Source organism: Aspergillus glaucus, assembly GCF_001890805.1.
Source record: "Aspergillus glaucus CBS 516.65 unplaced genomic scaffold ASPGLscaffold_18, whole genome shotgun sequence".
Classification (NCBI taxonomy): domain Eukaryota; kingdom Fungi; phylum Ascomycota; class Eurotiomycetes; order Eurotiales; family Aspergillaceae; genus Aspergillus; species Aspergillus glaucus.
The window spans coordinates 15,883-31,740 of NW_019170470.1; the positions used below are offsets into that span (position 1 = coordinate 15,883).

Below are 15,858 nucleotides of genomic sequence, written 5' to 3' on the forward strand. Positions count from 1 at the left end.
GCAATGCAGGGGCCACATCCATATAAAAACGAGTTTAATTTTGCTGCTTTTGTGAATTTTCAACAAAGACGGTGATGAGCTTTATCTTTACCTCATTCTGATACCAGGGCATATAAAACACCAATCATGGTTGTTTTGTGTCCTGGAAACTGAGGAGACAGATTATCTGAGTCTTGTTTGCAATTCTACGGCAGTAAAACCTGTGCCCTGGATACTGGCTGGGCATATGGACATTGGATAATGTCCCCGGCCTGGATGCAGGAAAACAGCCAACGGAAAGGAAGAAACAAAGACAGGCAGAGAGACAGAAAGACAGATCTCACTCAGTGATTTATTCACAAACGGAGACTTTTTGCTTCTTTTGTCTTCGTTGCCCGGCTGCCAACGCGACACGTATGTAACGGGATACAAATACACCACACAGTACAGAGTAATAGAGCATATAAGGAAAGACTGTAGCTTCGCCAACAAATTGATATGTCTATTCTCGAGCTACACTAGCAGATAAAGTTCCGTCATAATGGCCAGAAGAATAAGTATCAATTCATTGTGCGCGTGAGCGTATCATCATGTATCAGTGGCCGGTAATACCATAACATAACGAGCTGCAAACGGGAACAAGTGGCCCTTCGTTGTTGTATTATATCGTAACTGACCGTATGAATACTGCCATACCCCACCGCCTGCCAATTGTGGCCAATTTTCTCATCAAGCAAACTTCAAGTCGTCGCCCAAAACGAACCTTCGATCGCTTCTTTTACTCCTGATCGAATGAGTATTGCTTCTTTCGAATCCTAGCTGAAATAAGTCACTCCTGGACGTTGTTTTGGTTGTTTTAACCCAACTCCCAACCTCCATATTCGCGTTTTTTTTTTCCATCGCCGTAATTTTCCCATCTTTCCGGTGTCGGTTGTTCCCACATCCAAATCTCCTACGCAACCCTCTCTCTGACACCCACCACCTCCAATAACCACACCACCAACCAAACTCATACCAACCTCCCAACGCAACGCCACGCTTTGCGCAACTCGACCCTTTCTACACTCCCTTTTAATTCTTCAGGACGAGCTTGTCGGTGACCTGGCAGCTTTCTGTGTATTTTTACCAGCTCCCTTGTTATCACAATGCCCACGCCACTCCCTTCGAGTTTTGCTTCCGCCGCTGCTGGCAACGTCCACGACCCTAACAAACGAGGCGATGGAACTGCTGCTAGTGAATGGTACGCCTTATTCTGTCTTCCTTGCTCTGCTTTTGTGGTTGCTATAATCCTTTTTTGCATTTTTGTGCTGCATTGGCCGTTTCAAGTTGTGCTGGTTTATGCGGATTTTCTGCTGCATTGCTGCATGGTCTTGACCGAACTTTTTTTACATTCTTGTCCTCTTCGGGAAACTTGTTTCTGCTTGATACTTACATGCTGTGTTATTTCTATAGGTCTCGGACTCGCATGAATGGAGCAACACAAACTTTCCGCCGTCCTTCAGTTGCTACAAACCCTTCTCATAACCGGGATACCAGCCAAACCACCACTTCCGCTTCGACCCCAACTGTTGGTGCTTACGTTCCTCCACACATGTCGTCGAATCCACAATCCAGTGGGCTACGCAATGGGATGGCCACTGGCGAGGCTCGCTACTCCAAAGAACAACTTCTCGACCTCTACAAATCCCAGCGAGAATCCGGTTCTTTGGCAAAGAATGTGACAGACTATTTCGTGGCCGACTGGGATCCCCATGTAGAGACACCCAGTGTGAACGGGGCCTGGGGAAAACGGGAGGACCAGAAAGACCCTCCGAACGGGCCCGAGGTATGTTGGGATCATGGTGGACAGATCGAACCGTTGGCATTAATGAATATGACGGATGAGGAGAAAGAGGTTTGTATTTCAGAAGCCGCACTTGGTTCTAGAGTGCGAGAGCATCGTGCTGACATTGCTAGTTATTCTCCGCGTCGGTCAATTCTCCCTTGAAGCCTCCGCCGTCGAACGCCCAGAAAGATAACCAGGCTGCCGGTACGGGTGGACGCAAATCGTCTGTCTCCTACACCCAGAACTTCAACACCTCTTCTCCGGGTTCTGCTCGGCCAGGTCCTAGGCGAAGGGAGACCGGTGATTCTGTCGGTAATCCGATGTCCCCCACGCCTGGTGGTTCGCGCTTTCTCCGTGACGAGACCAACACCTCGACCCCGCCGCCCTCACTTCTACGCCGGAAAACCGATTTTCGAGAAAATAGTTCCAGGTTGGATGAAAGGGACAGCAAGGAAGGCGAGTCTGCCTCTCCTTTCAACTCGCTGAAGCGCAGTTCCACCAATCCTTTGAGTGCGGGGCTGAGTGGACCAAGCTCCCCGTGGGCGTCTGCATCACAGAGTGCCAACTTCTCCCCCATGGGAGCGTTTGGTGCTTTCTCGTTGGGCCCAACGCAATCAGCTCAGACCCCCACCACCGAGAAGAAAGGATTTGGTAGTCTGCGCGGTGAGAGTCGTTTGAAGGGCCTCTTCTCCAAGGACAGTTCGGAAGACATTGGTGCGTCTGTTAGAGAGAAACCGTCACTCAGCAGCTTGGAACGTCTGCCGGAAACCGAGGGCGACAACGGTGCGCAGTCGCCTTGGGGGGAGGCCGTCAGGACTCGCGCCGGCCGAAGCGAGACGAATCCATTCTCCGATGAGCCTCGCAGTGGAAGTGCAGCGTTGGGTGGATCGCAGGATCTGGAACCGGCCTCACAGGCTGATTCGTTGGGCTTTTCGGCTTTCGGAATGACCTCAAGCATCCCCGGTTTTCGAGAACTGATGCAGAGCCACGAGAACTCCCGTAACCCGACTCCCAGTCTTTTGCAAGGCCACGAACCGAGCAGCCCGACCAATACGAACCCGTACCAGAGTCCCCACGGCGATCGTCGAGGAGACGTGGAGGATGTTGAGACGGATGAATCTGATATCCAGGCTTCTCAGCACCCTGGCATCAGTGGATTTCGTGATGCGTCGAATCCGTTTGGCTCCATTCGTCGAGTTGGTTCGGGAATCGACCTGCCTTCGATTGACCGCAGCCAGACGTCCAGTGTGGCGGGTAACCGAAACTTCTCTAACCTAGGTGGCCTGGGTGGTCTTCCTACTCTGGGAGGCGCTACCTCCGGATGGCCTCCTAACCCGGCAGTTGGGACACCTACCAGGGAGCGGTCTGCCTTTTCAAGCGGCTTTGGTGACCCTATCTTCGGTTCGATGGGCGGTGAGCTTCAATCCCCAAGTCTGTCGACCTTGGGAGGCAGTGGTCTCTTTAGCCCGCACGCTGGAATCTCCGGTACAGGCAGTCTAGGCCGCTCCAGCAAGCTGGGATCTTTGTTCCCTGCGGCGATGCAGGAGCAAATGCAGGGTGACCAGGGAGAGGATGGTCAGCAAGCCGATAAGGCCGGTCAAACCAACATGCCCACAAGCACCTCGGCTTCCCAGACCCCGGTCTCTGCTGTTGGCTCGATTCCGATGGCATCTCAAGAAGTGCCTCAGCCAAGCCAGTCGGCCAGCAACCCCGGCTCGGTTCCTCCGGCTCAGCAGCGGACTATGGTCATGCCCGATCGTATGCGGTGGATTTACCGTGACCCGCAGGGCAACATTCAGGGTCCTTGGACCGGTCTGGAGATGCACGACTGGTTCAAGGCTGGCTTCTTCAGCCCCGACTTGCAGATCAAGAAGCTTGAAGACCCAGAATTTGAGCCGTTGGCGCAGCTGGTGCGTCGCATTGGGAACTCGCGCGAACCGTTCCTGGTGCCCCAGATTGGCATTCCCCACGGGCCCGACCCCAACGCTACGCCGTGGGCCGCCCCGACCGGCACTGCCCAACCACCTTTTCCTGGCAGTTTCCCAAGCTTTGGCACTACCTTGACCGCTGAGCAGCAGAATGCTTTGGAACGCAGGAAGCAGGAAGAGCAGTATCTGATGGCCCGACAGAAGGAGCATCTCGCGCAGCAGCAGGCCTTAATGAAACAGATGCAGCTGCAAGGCCTCCCACCTGGCGTACCTCAGCCACTTCAACATCACTCGAGTGCTCACAGCCTTCACAGCCAGCCGAGTCTCGGAAGTCTCACTTCGCCGGTCGGCTTTCAGCCGTCGCCTATCCAGGCTCCTCTGCAGCAACAGCCTCAGAATGCCCCCGGGTTCTTTGGGAATATCCTGCCCAACCTTGGCCCGCAAATTCTTGGCACTGACTTGGTCAGCAACCAGGAGCAGCTCCCGGCTCTCCTGGACCGGTTGAACGTGAGCCGTCCTGATCCGTTTGCGTTTGGAAGCCCAGCATTCGCCGCACGCCAGCCAGAGAACTTGTTGCACCAGCAGCAAGTTGCAAGCATGCTTCAAGACCGGGCCCAGTTGCAGCAGGAACAGGAGCAATTTGACAATGCGCAGGGTGACAGCTTGTTCGACCAGCAGGCTCGCGAAGAGCGACTCCGCCAGTTCCATGCTTTGAGATCGCAGGAGGGTGGATGGACTGCGGAAGGCCTTCCCACGCACCCCACCACTCAGCAGAACGAGTCTGAGCAGGAGGAGCCCTCGGAGGAAGTTGCTCCCGAGGCCAGTGAGGCTACAACTACGACTACTACTACCACGACTACCACAACTAGCCAGGAGCCTCTGACGCTTTCTCAGCAGGTTCAGAAGGCTGCGTCTGCCCAGAAACAACAGTTTGAGGAAGAGCAGAAGATGCAGGAAGAGGAAGAGCAGAGCCAGTATGAGCAGGAAGAACAGCAGGCTCCTCGCGAATCCGTATGGAACAAGAATGACAACGGCTTGCCTCGTCCATTCCCTCCCCCTCCATCTGCCTCGCCTCTCCCGGCCCCTGCTGCTCAGCGTAACCGCCAGAATGTTGCCGAGTCTCTCGCTGCCAACTCGCGTTCTCAGACCCAGACCCCCGTTGAGCCTCCGACTACTTCCATTGCGCCATGGGCTAAGGATGCCAACGAGTTGCCCAAGGGTCCTTCTCTGAAGGAGATTCAGGAGGCCGAGGCTCGCAGCGCTGCCCAGAAAGAAGAGATGGCCGCTGCCGCTCGTCGCTCTCAACTGCTCGCGGAGCAAGAACGTATTAGCCAGGCGGCCCAGACTCAGAGCCCCGGCTTGCCGTCGACTGCCAACTGGGCCAGTGCCGGATCCCCTGCAACCCCGACGTCGGCTACTTCTGTGTGGAACAACAAGGGCCAGACTGCTCCTACTGGTGCCAAGAAGACTCTCGCTCAGATCCAGAAGGAAGAGGAAACCCGTAAGCAGCGCATGGCCAACGCTGCCGCTACCGCTGCCGCTACCGCTGCCGCGCAGACTGCAGCTGCCAGTCCTCCCGCTGCGGCCAGTGTTGGAAAGAGATATGCCGATCTCGCCAGCAAAACCCCGGCTCCTGTTCAGACGGCCCCCTCGGGCACTAGTGCATGGACCACGGTCGGTGCTGGTGGCAAGGTCAAGGCACCACCTACCCCGGTGGCCCCTGCCGCGCCCAGTCCTGTGGCGGCGAAGCCCAAGCCAGCTGTCGTACCGTCTCCTCGGGCCATTAGCGTGAACACTGCTCCTACTATATCTCCTCCGAACCCGAACCGTGCTTTGGAGGAATTCACCAAGTGGGCCAAATTGACTCTGGGCAAGGGACTGAACAGCAACATCAATGGTAGGTTTTCCTTCTCGCCTCTATCCGGTCATTCCTTATGCTAACGATTTTAGTCGACGACTTTGTTCAGCAATTGCTGTTCTTGCCCGCTGAGGCAGAGATTATCTCGGACTCGGTTTACGCCAATTCTCCTACTCTGGACGGCCGTCGTTTCGCCGAAGAATTCATCCGTCGTCGTAAGCTTGCGGACAAGGGTATAGTCGACCCCGTGTCGGCCAGTGCCTACGCGGACCAGAAGAACGGTGGTGGCTGGAGCGAGGTGGCTAAGAAGGGATCATCGTCGTCATCCTCGCACGCGAACAAGGAAGAGGAGAGCGCTAGCGCGGCGTTTAAGGTGGTTGCTCCTCGCAAGAAGGGCAAGAGGTAAATAGTGCCATGACAGTATTGTACAGAAGTCATGTCGGATAGATCTGTGAATATCGTGATATCTTACTTGAGCTAGTGTCAACATAGTTGTACTTAGTCATGTCATTTGTCAATGTAGTCTGTATACATTCTAGTAGTTCTCTGTATAAGTGCTCCGGACTCCGTATACATGAGGCTCAATGGGTGAAGACCCCCAGAACTCTACACCGAGTGTTTCTCCGCCCCGCCTGCAGCCGATCGGTACCTGTGATCGTCTCTATCTTCAATGTCTATTGTTATTGCAACTTCTACTACGATTTCCAGTTATCTACGTCCATTGAGGACAATTCGATACAGCAAACATGTCCTCTCCAACTCCCTTCGGAGCCCCCATGCTCAAACACTTCTCCTTCTTCCCCAACTTCAAAAACCTCAACCACGGCATGCCCTCCCATCTCCCCAGGTCATATATCAGTTTAACTAACAATATACAAACAGGCTCCTTCGGCACCCATCCCCTTTCCGTCCAATACGCCCTGCACAATCTCCAATCCGAAGCCGAATCCCGTCCAGACCCCTTCATCCGCCGCACCACACCGCAAGCTCTTGATTTATCGCGACAAGAAATCGCTTCCCTGCTCCATGTTCCTAAAAATGAGGTTGTGTTGGTGAAGAATGCGACAACAGGCGTGCATACTGTCCTACATAACCTGGGTTTCAAGAAGGGAGATGTGGTTTTGTACTTCGATACGGTGTACGGGGCTGTGGAGCGGATGTTGTTCTCGACCGTTGAGATGACGGGCGTGGCATTGAAGAAGGTGGAGTACCGATTGCCATTACATCCAGAGGAATTGGTTGCGAAGTTTATGGATGCTGTACGCGCAGCAAGGGAAGAAGGACTGAACGTCCGCGCCACGGTCTTCGAGACCATCGTCAGCATGCCCGGCGTCCGTTTCCCGTTCGAGCGTTTGGTCGAAGTATGTCGCGCGGAGGGCATTTTGAGTCTGATTGACGGGGCACACGGCATCGGCCACATCCCGTTAGATCTCGGATCATTGCAGCCGGATTTCTTCACCAGCAACTGCCACAAATGGCTCTACACCCCGCGCGGCTGCGCGGTCCTCTACGTTCCCCTCCGTCACCAACATCTCATCCGTACGACTCTTCCAACGTCCTGGGGGTATATCCCCGCCCCTGATTCAGCGAGCACTATCGGTGCATCGACGATGCAAACGGCTGGCGGTGGAAAGTCGGCGTTTGAGAGTTTGTTTGAGTTCGTGGCTACGACTGATGATACGCCGTACCTGTGTATCCCGGCAGCCATGAAATTCCGCAGAGAAACCTGCGGCGGGGATGAGCGCATCTTCGCATACTTGGAAGAACTATCCAATGAAGCCGCTGATATCGTTGCGGGTGAGCTGGGAACGGAAGTCATGCAAGAGCCCGGGATACAGCATTGGAGGGAATCTTTGCTGCGGAAATGTGCGATGACTACTATCCGGTTGCCGATTCCTACTCAGGATGGTACGGATCTTTCGCCTGATGCTGGGAAGAAAAGGGTTTGTATGCCCTTGGCCGCGGATGAAGTGCAGGGTGTTTGTCGGTGGATGCAGGATACGTTGGTTGATGAGTATGACACATTTCTACCTGTGTTCCCGCATGGAGGGTGGCTCTGGACAAGGTTGAGCGCGCAGGTTTACCTGGAAAAGAGTGATTTCGAATGGGTGGCTCCTATTCTGGGGGAGTTGTGTGAACAGGTTGGCAAGAAATACCAACCCGAAGCCAAGCTATAGACATATATACCCCATGCTATAAAATATACAATCTAAGAATGATGATAGACTTTTCTCCCTCCAAAATACGTCTCATGCACAACCGCCTCCAACAACTTCTCCTTCTCCCATTGCATATCCCAAACCACAAAGTCCGCCTTCTTCCCTTCCCCCAAGGTCCCAATGAACCCGTCCGCAAACGTCGAGTACGCACTCCCCGCCGTCCCCGCAGAAACTGCTTCTCCCAACTCCAGCGCAAAATGCTCGTTTACTTTGGTTTCAAATTCTGGCTCTCTTGCTGACCGTCGCGTAGTTGCAGTGTACAGATTCTTGAGCGGCCAATGCGGTGCTGTTGGTGAATCTGTCCCGATCGCCAACGGCGCATGATGGTCCAGGAATTCTTTGTATGCGAAGGCACGATGTAACCTGGTTGGACCAAGCAAGGCAGGCCATGCACGGAGGATCGCAGGGTCCGCATGCACAGGCTGCACAGACGCTGTGATTCCCAAATCACCCAACCTCTTCGCGTCCTCTGGCGCCGTGAGCTCGAGATGCTCGATGCGATGACGGCGGCCTGGCGTACCAACAGCCTCCAGTATATCGATGGCGAGTTTCACAGTTGCATCACCGATAGCATGCAGTGCGCACTGCAGACCAGCGACATCGGCCTTCTGAACTACTTTCCGGAGAGCATCCGGAGCCCAAATCGTTCCTGCATTAGCACCGTTCGTGGAGTACGGCTCGAGTAAAGACGCAGTGCACGCATCGACAACACCATCGCAAATCAGTTTTATACCAGCGATACGGAAATCAGGCGACGTGCTGCTGTTATACTGCTTATGCAATTCAATCGCCCTATCCACCTGCGCCAGATTCTCCTCATCCGTTTTGCACGGCGTGATAATCCAATACGCAGCCATACGAATCGACACATCCCCTTGTTCGCGAAGAACACGCATAGCCTCCCAAATGGTCTCATCCGTCGCCATCTCCGTTATCCCCGTATACCCCGCTGCATTATACGCCTTCACCGCATCGCGGATATACCCTATGCGCTCATCAACAGTCGCAACACGGGCTACATGCGGCCACGCAATATTCACATTCGCAGCCTCGCTCAACAACCCATTCGGCTTCCCTGTCTCGGGGTCACGACTTATCTCCCCGCCCTCAGGATCAGGCGTGTTCTCATCAACGCCCAATTCCTTCAGCGCAGGTGTATTGCACCATGTCGAGTGCAGGTCCTTCGAGTCGATGAAGATTGGCCGTTGTTGCGGGTCGAGGTCATCGATCATGCCGGCTAGAGCGATCCCATTGGTCATGGGGTGCATCCAGCCGCGGCAGAAGAGGCGTTTTGCGGAGGGGTTTTGCTGCGCGGCTGTTTCGATGGTGGTGCGGATGTCTGTGAGGTTTTTGCAGGATTCGATGTCGATTTTGGAGAGGCTGGCGCCGAAGAAGAGGAGGTGCATGTGTCTGGTTATTCTGTTAGGTTGCTGTGGTGCAAAGGGGAGGGGGAGGGGAGGCGTACCCATCGATGAAGCCGGGGAGGATGATTTTTCCTTCTAGATTGACCTTTTGGGTTTCAGTGTCTTCCAGGGTCTTTGCGACGGAGGGCTTATCGGCATTGCCCACGTAGGCGACGAGATCGTTCTCGACGACTAGGTAGGTTGGGGGTGTCGACATGTCTTGCTGTCGATTGCCGGTGACGATGATCCCATTGTGGTAGATTGTCTTCATTTCGCTAGATTTGGTTTCTTGCAATGGTCTGAATTGAGGTCAATTGAAGTTGTCAATTGCGAAAGCAAAGAGTCGAGTGAGGAGTTGTAACAATGTGGGGTTTATCTTATCTCCATCTGATAATCCTCGGCATAACTGACAAAAATACCTCTTCGTAGAAGTAAAGAAAACGGCTGTCGTCAATCATAATACATACAGCATAACAATCTGGACATCAAGTCTATCAAGCAATAAATCACTGGGTGTTGCAATCATCCAACCCTGACAGAACCCTAACTTCCACCAAAATGGCTTCTCAACCACTCTGCAAGTCCTCCTCCACCAGGTTGTCCTTGTCCTTGTCCCTGTCCACTCGCACGTCGTCCTCCGCTGTCGTAAGCCGATGACCAGCGCCGTCCGCTTTGTCCGGGAATGGCACTGCTGGAACGGCGCGAGGCTTCGGGGCTGTCAACCGTCACTGGGTTCTCACGACTTCCTTCTCTGCACGGCATTAGTTTGTATTCCAAGTTTTAGGATGTAGAAAACAACTTACTGCGCAGGCGCATCAATGCTTCGTCGGCAATGAGGACATGTGTTGTGCTGGGTCAACCACATTTCAATGCAGTTGTAGTGGAACCAATGCTTGCACGGGAGTACGGTAACTTCCGTCCCCAACTCTACCGGATCCATACAAATCGAACACTCCGCCTTGCCATCGTTTCCCAGCATCTCCCGGTCAACAGGCTTCTTCGATAGATTCTGAATGGAGTTATGGGAGGCGGGCGGGGGCCCATTGCTGCTCGCATTCTGTCCAACCAATTGCGATATTACCCGGTCCAGCTCTTCCTGTGAGTAAACTGCATCACCGTGTCGGTCAAAGTTCAACAGACTCGATAGCATGGCCAATGGATTCGGTCCTGTCATGACACGAACACCACTTCTACCTCCAGACCTCTGTCCTCCTTGACCGAAGTCTTGCTGAAAGAGTTCGAGAATACTACCAGAGTTAGTGGATGATACATCAACATAAGCAAAAATAGGAAAAGCGACATACTCTCCCAACGTCCCCAACGGCGGCGCCATTGGCTGCGGACCATCTGCATTCCTCGGGAACAACCTCGGAGGACCAAAATCATCTGGCTCACCAGGTGCCCGCTCTTCAGGATCCGAGAAATCATCATGCTGAGGTAGCGCAGACGTAGCTCCTGCCTGTCTCGATGACTCCCGATCTAGACTCTGGCCCTGGCCTTGTCCCTGCTGGCGATAGGTATCCGCGAGTCCGTGGAAGATGGTATCCAACCGGCGCACCATAGGCATCAAGGGGTCACCGAATTCATCCGTCCCATATCCAGCTGAGCGCGGGGGACCACCAAAGCCACCACCGCTACTAAAGCCTCCGCTTCCGTTAAATGTCGTGCTCGAAAAGGCGAATCGGCCATCTGGCGATCTGTAGGCGCGGTGGGCAAACCCGGGACTCGACCCAAAGCCATGAGTGTCGTAGTCGTCTTCGTCGTCGTGCGTCCATGGGTTATGATTCGCAAAGGGGTTAACCGGAGGAAATGTTCTTTCTCGACGTGGTGAGGCTGGTGGTGGGGTAGCATGGCGGGGTGGTTCTTCGGTGTCTGGAGGGATTTCGATCTGGTTGAGTCATAGTTAGCTTGTATTCCTCCCGCGTGTTATTTGATACAGAAACGTACTATCTCAGTAAAGTCTGAATTGCAATGCTGGCACTGCAGGTCATCCTCAGAACGCCGGAGCCAGACCCCGCCACAATGATGGCAGAACATTCGATCTCCGTTCTCCATGGTGATGACTCAAGGATTCAGGTATGTTCAGATAAAGTAAGGTGGATAAAGAAGAAGAGCGTTTGAAGGTATCGCGATAATATCGAGGGAAGATGATAAGAGCATACAGCGCAAACAATCTCCGTAGACGCAGTCTTATTCGCAGAAGAGGATTGCGGTCATTGTCTCGGGACAACGCATCGAAGGGCCCAAACGAGGAGAAAAAGTAGTTAACTCATTCTGCTGACTGACAAATGCTCAGATAGAACAGAATAAAGAGTCACGGAGAGAACAGGGCGAGCTAAAATGAGGCGAGAGAAAGCGGAATCGGCTAACGACTCGGGCGCTGGTTGGATGACGTACCCACGATGCAGTCGGAGTACGGAGTATGTATGTACCAGAGAATTTTATACTATGAATGATTCACGTTCACTGTACTATCAATGTAGAAGTTGAATACAGAAGAAACCCCTAGGCATTGGTGTATTCACAACGCATGTCATGACTCATCAGGTAAACAAATTGGCAACCGGCAGTGAAGCGAAAGCGAAAGAAAGCAAAAAAAACGCCGGTCGAATATGCTGGACCAAATCCCGAACAAACAAAGCCACTGGTATATACAACACTTCCCTCTTTCCTATAGGGATTGAAGAGGTGGGAACAGTTTACCGTCTCTTAGCCCCCTTGAAAATCATACCCCCAACCACACCAGCAGCAAGGGCCAAACCACCCACAATCGCAATTCCAACCAAGCCCTCCCTCGACACCTTGTCATCGATGAGCTGCCCCAGGCTAGCTGCTTGCATGTTCGCCGGTTCCTTGTCCAGGAGCAAGTCGTTGTAGCGTCGGGCCTCGCCGTAGTTGCCAAGCTTGAAGTTTCCGAGAGCAAGGTAGTAGAGACATTCTCTACGACGTTCGGGAGCGGCGCGGAAGATTTCAGAGAGGAGACGGACGCCTTCTTGTTGGTCGTAGCGAGTGTTGGATTTGATTAGGCCCTGTGGTGGGGTAGAGATGGTCAGCATGCCATGTTATTGAGTAGGGAGTACATGTAGTAGTCGCCCATAGCACAGGTGAGACCAGGTGATGATTGTACCCAAGCATAGTTGAATTTGGTCTGAATTCCAACGTAGTCCCCTTCCTTCTCGTACTGTGTCCGCAAGACCTGGAGCTCCGCTGGCTTCAACGGGCTGAAGACAAGTTAGTTCACGAACCGGATTCGACGAAATTATGGTCGGTAGCGTCGACGGATGCAGTATACTGACCTTTCGGCATCAGCAGCATCTGCAAGGAATTCAAGTCAGCATGCAATCAACGCAGGAGCAACAATATGGAGCGGGCACATACATGGTAGGTTGGACATACTGCGAGTAGCACTTGAGTAGTAGGTATGGAAATTAATTAGTATGCTGTAATAGATCTTCGAACGAAGATACCCGGTCAGAAGGATGGCAGATAGAGAAACAAAACCGCGTGTGTTGATCCTCGTGCTTTTCGTCACTTGCGGAGGGCCAACATGTGGCGGTGCAGGGTCCGTGGCGCTGTGGCTGTTGCTCCCCCAACCCAAACATCAACAAAACCACCGTCTACCAACTTCAACGCAGACCATTTGACATTGAACGAATTAACTATAGCCAAAATGCTTCTCGACGAGGACCCCGCGACTGTACGTACCCCCGTCTCCATGAGAAAAGAAATATAAACCAACTAATCGACAGCTCATCCACCACACAGTCGGCAACTTCAACATCCACCCCGACAAACAAGCCGTAACGCGCATCAACGACTCCCTCTCTACCCTCCAACAATCCCGCGAACTGCGCTCTCGCGAAGCCGAATCCGCCCTCCGAAAACTCTCCCGCAACCTCAACTCCTTGAATGCGCAACATGAAGAAGCCGTAACCACGCACGACTCCGGAAGACACGCGCAGGGCATTGTCGAGCTGGACACGAAAAAGTTCCGGATTGCGAAGGCGGCATCGGAGTTGGAGATTGAGAGTGAGAGACTGGAGAGCGAACTGGAAATGTTGAAGGAGAGGTTGGCGGATTTGGAGGCGCAGGGACTAGAGGGGGATGAGGGAACGAGGAGGGAGAGGGAAGCTGATGATGCTACGATGTGAGTTTCCCTCTATCTCTGTTGTCTCATTTGCGGGCATATACTGACTATGGCAGTCTTCGTCTCAAGATCTTTAGATCTTTGGGCATCGATATCGAGCCGGATGAGGCCGGAAACTTCACCAAGGCTGTTATTCGCAACAGTCGGAAGGGTGATGTGCACGTGGTTAATGTCGACTCGAAGTTTTCACGGTTCTTTTATTCCAACTACTTCTGGTCGACTATGCAGGGATAAGTGTCGGTATTGGCGTTTGGGATAAGGCGTTCAGCATATGGAAATCGGTAACTATGTTATGTTTATGTCTATGATGAGTTATATACCCTTAAGGATGAATCAATATGGTACAGTGCAAGAAAACCTACCCGTGAACTTAGCAGCTACGAGACTCGGATGGTGCTTTTATGGTGAATTTTCTGTTTGAGTGGACTCGCCCTCGCTCAAGAGTTGCAGGACCTTTTTTCTGTCCTCATGAGACAGCATACTGCACGTCCCGGTAGCCCCCGTGGCCCTGAACAAGGGCTTCTCCTCAGGATACAGCTTCTCTACAATATCCAACAGCGCCGACTTGCGACTCTCCGGCATAGACCTGTCCTTCTCCCACAGCGCCATCCACCGGTCCTCAAGCCCAGCCATATCCCTCTCTACCTCATCCATACCCGGAATCTCCTCCCCATCCCACGTCAACGCAATACTCTTCGTAGTCGAACTAAGCTCAGAAGAAAACTGCACCTCAACCCCCAACCCTCCCAACCCCATCTCCTCCCCCCTCGCATTCCACAACGCCTGCAGCAAAGTCCCATTCTCCTTCTCAACCATCATCCACATAACCGGATACAAGCTCCTCGCCATCGCATTCCTAACCCCCTTCGTCGCCTCGCGCGTGCCCACCAACACTCCCAATTTCCCTCCCCCTCCTCCCCCGCCATTATCCACCGGCGACGGTCGAAGATTAAACGACCCCTCCAACTCCCGCACAAGGTTCGGACCCAGTTTTGTCTTCAGCGCTTTACACTGCACAAACACGCGCAGTGGATGCTCGTGTTTCGGTAAGTGCCATGTGCCCACTAAATCAACTCCCAGATCGTCGCGCCCGCCGACGCGGTGCAGGGAGAAAGCGGAGCGGCGGAGGACTTGTTGGACGGTGTATTCGTAGTGCGTGCCTACGTAGGTTGTGCTGGATTTTGGTAGGGCTATTCGATCGGCATAGGTGAGGAAGGAGGGGAGGTCATGGTGGTTTTGGGAGGGAGTGGGTGGTGGAGATGGGAGTTTGAAGAGGCGGCGGGTGAGGGGGGTGAAGGAGGGTGTGCTATGGAGGATTGCGCATTGGGTGAATTGACGATGGCGTGGTTGCTTTTGTCTTGTTAGGAGGAGTGTGTTTCGTATTGAGCGAGCTGGGCGCATGGTGTTGAGTGGTTGAAGAGAAATTGATCACCGCCTGGCTTTATCTTTTTTATCTTTTTCTCCGCATCTCCAACTTCACGAACCAAACCACCGCGTCCTCAGATACATGGATGAAATGAACACCTACTTGCAATAATCACATCTAATACCGCATCTGATAACCCCCCACATACCATAATCACCATGGCCGACATCCTCACCCAACTCCAGACCTGCCTTGACCAGGTAACCACCACCTCTCCCCGTTACCAGCCAACCAAACAAATCATCTAACCAACTGTACAGCTGGCAACCCAATTCTACGCAACCCTAGGCTACCTAACAACCTACCACGACAACTCCCCAGCAACCCAACCCCAAGTCCCCGACGCCGCCCCCGCCCTCGCAAAAGTCACCAAGAACTCCACGGCCCACCCCGTCCCAGCAAACGTCGCATCGCAATCCCAAGGTCAAGCCTCGCCACCTCCCCCCGGCCAACCAGGCGGCGGATCTGCAGCCCCAGAAACACCAGGTGGGAAAGGTGATGGCGGTGCCGGTGTTGTAGGAGGAGGGGATCTGAGCGATCCACTTGCTCCGGCGCCAGATCCGCCGAGCACGTTTGCGAGTCGGCAGAGGGAGTTGGCGAGGGATTTAATTATTAAGGAGCAGCAGATTGAGTATTTGATTTCGGTGTTGCCAGGGATTGGGTCGTCGGAGAAAGAGCAGGAGGTTAGGCTTAGGGAGTTGGAGGGGGAGTTGAGGACGGTTGAGGAGGAGAGGGAACGGAAGGTTAGGGAGTTGAGGGGGCTGAGGAGGAAGTTGGAGGGTGTGTTGGGAGGTGTTGAGATGGGGATTTATGGTGAGAGGTGATTATCTATGGATTTACATTATTGCCAACAGATCTATGAACTTGCATGTTCAATTAAATGAACCAAAATTCTATGGGTGGGTTTATCTCGCCAGCTCTCGTGTATCTCTGGGGTATAATATCTGCTCCGTAGTATCATAATATCTCTGCGGGTATCAAGGGAAAATAGATAAAAGAAACAAAAAAAAAAAAAAAAAAAAAAAAAAAAAAAAAAAAAAAAAAAATATCAGCCAAACTCGCCCATAAACACC

The 15,858-nt window shown here is 53.1% G+C and overlaps 8 protein-coding genes across 8 annotated transcripts; 4 read left to right on the forward strand and 4 right to left on the reverse strand.

Annotated features, from left to right (window-relative positions):
• Positions 1-1,124: 1,124 nt before the first annotated feature.
• On the forward strand, positions 1,125-5,996 carry ASPGLDRAFT_131835 (GYF domain-containing protein; the record flags this gene model as incomplete). Its single annotated transcript, XM_022541081.1, has 4 exons — positions 1,125-1,219; positions 1,432-1,873; positions 1,936-5,629; positions 5,683-5,996. The coding sequence occupies 4 exons, from the start codon at positions 1,125-1,127 to the stop codon at positions 5,994-5,996; spliced, it is 4,545 nt and encodes a 1,514-aa protein (XP_022398195.1).
• Positions 5,997-6,336: 340 nt separating this feature from the next.
• Positions 6,337-7,767, forward strand: ASPGLDRAFT_132167 (putative aminotransferase family protein (LolT); the record flags this gene model as incomplete). The annotated part of the gene is made up of 1 exon (XM_022541104.1): positions 6,337-7,767. The coding sequence occupies one exon, from the start codon at positions 6,337-6,339 to the stop codon at positions 7,765-7,767; it is 1,431 nt and encodes a 476-aa protein (XP_022398196.1).
• Positions 7,768-7,799: 32 nt separating this feature from the next.
• ASPGLDRAFT_68428 (amidohydrolase) lies at positions 7,800-9,483 on the reverse strand (the record flags this gene model as incomplete). The annotated part of the gene is made up of 2 exons (XM_022549256.1): positions 7,800-9,219; positions 9,275-9,483. 2 exons carry the CDS (start codon positions 9,481-9,483, stop codon positions 7,800-7,802), a joined length of 1,629 nt encoding a protein of 542 aa, XP_022398197.1.
• A 272-nt stretch (positions 9,484-9,755) lies between these two features.
• ASPGLDRAFT_132070 (putative RING finger domain protein) lies at positions 9,756-11,267 on the reverse strand (the record flags this gene model as incomplete). The annotated part of the gene is made up of 4 exons (XM_022541097.1): positions 9,756-9,963; positions 10,016-10,459; positions 10,517-11,100; positions 11,160-11,267. The coding sequence occupies 4 exons, from the start codon at positions 11,265-11,267 to the stop codon at positions 9,756-9,758; spliced, it is 1,344 nt and encodes a 447-aa protein (XP_022398198.1).
• A 393-nt stretch (positions 11,268-11,660) lies between these two features.
• Positions 11,661-12,606, reverse strand: ASPGLDRAFT_84146 (mitochondrial fission 1 protein; the record flags this gene model as incomplete). Its single annotated transcript, XM_022550251.1, has 4 exons — positions 11,661-12,241; positions 12,340-12,433; positions 12,509-12,527; positions 12,591-12,606. 4 exons carry the CDS (start codon positions 12,604-12,606, stop codon positions 11,912-11,914), a joined length of 459 nt encoding a protein of 152 aa, XP_022398199.1. The 3' UTR covers positions 11,661-11,911.
• A 236-nt stretch (positions 12,607-12,842) lies between these two features.
• ASPGLDRAFT_50018 (kinetochore Spc24 family protein) lies at positions 12,843-13,713 on the forward strand. The gene is made up of 3 exons (XM_022547222.1): positions 12,843-12,909; positions 12,962-13,359; positions 13,416-13,713. Exons 1-3 carry the CDS (start codon positions 12,883-12,885, stop codon positions 13,591-13,593), a joined length of 603 nt encoding a protein of 200 aa, XP_022398200.1. The 5' UTR covers positions 12,843-12,882; the 3' UTR covers positions 13,594-13,713.
• Positions 13,714-13,758: 45 nt separating this feature from the next.
• On the reverse strand, positions 13,759-14,760 carry ASPGLDRAFT_132352 (uncharacterized protein; the record flags this gene model as incomplete). The annotated part of the gene is made up of 1 exon (XM_022541114.1): positions 13,759-14,760. One exon carries the CDS (start codon positions 14,758-14,760, stop codon positions 13,759-13,761), a length of 1,002 nt encoding a protein of 333 aa, XP_022398201.1.
• An 82-nt stretch (positions 14,761-14,842) lies between these two features.
• On the forward strand, positions 14,843-15,804 carry ASPGLDRAFT_50019 (med21 domain-containing protein). Its single transcript, XM_022547223.1, has 2 exons — positions 14,843-14,985; positions 15,046-15,804. The coding sequence occupies exons 1-2, from the start codon at positions 14,944-14,946 to the stop codon at positions 15,607-15,609; spliced, it is 606 nt and encodes a 201-aa protein (XP_022398202.1). The 5' UTR covers positions 14,843-14,943; the 3' UTR covers positions 15,610-15,804.
• Positions 15,805-15,858: the final 54 nt, after the last annotated feature.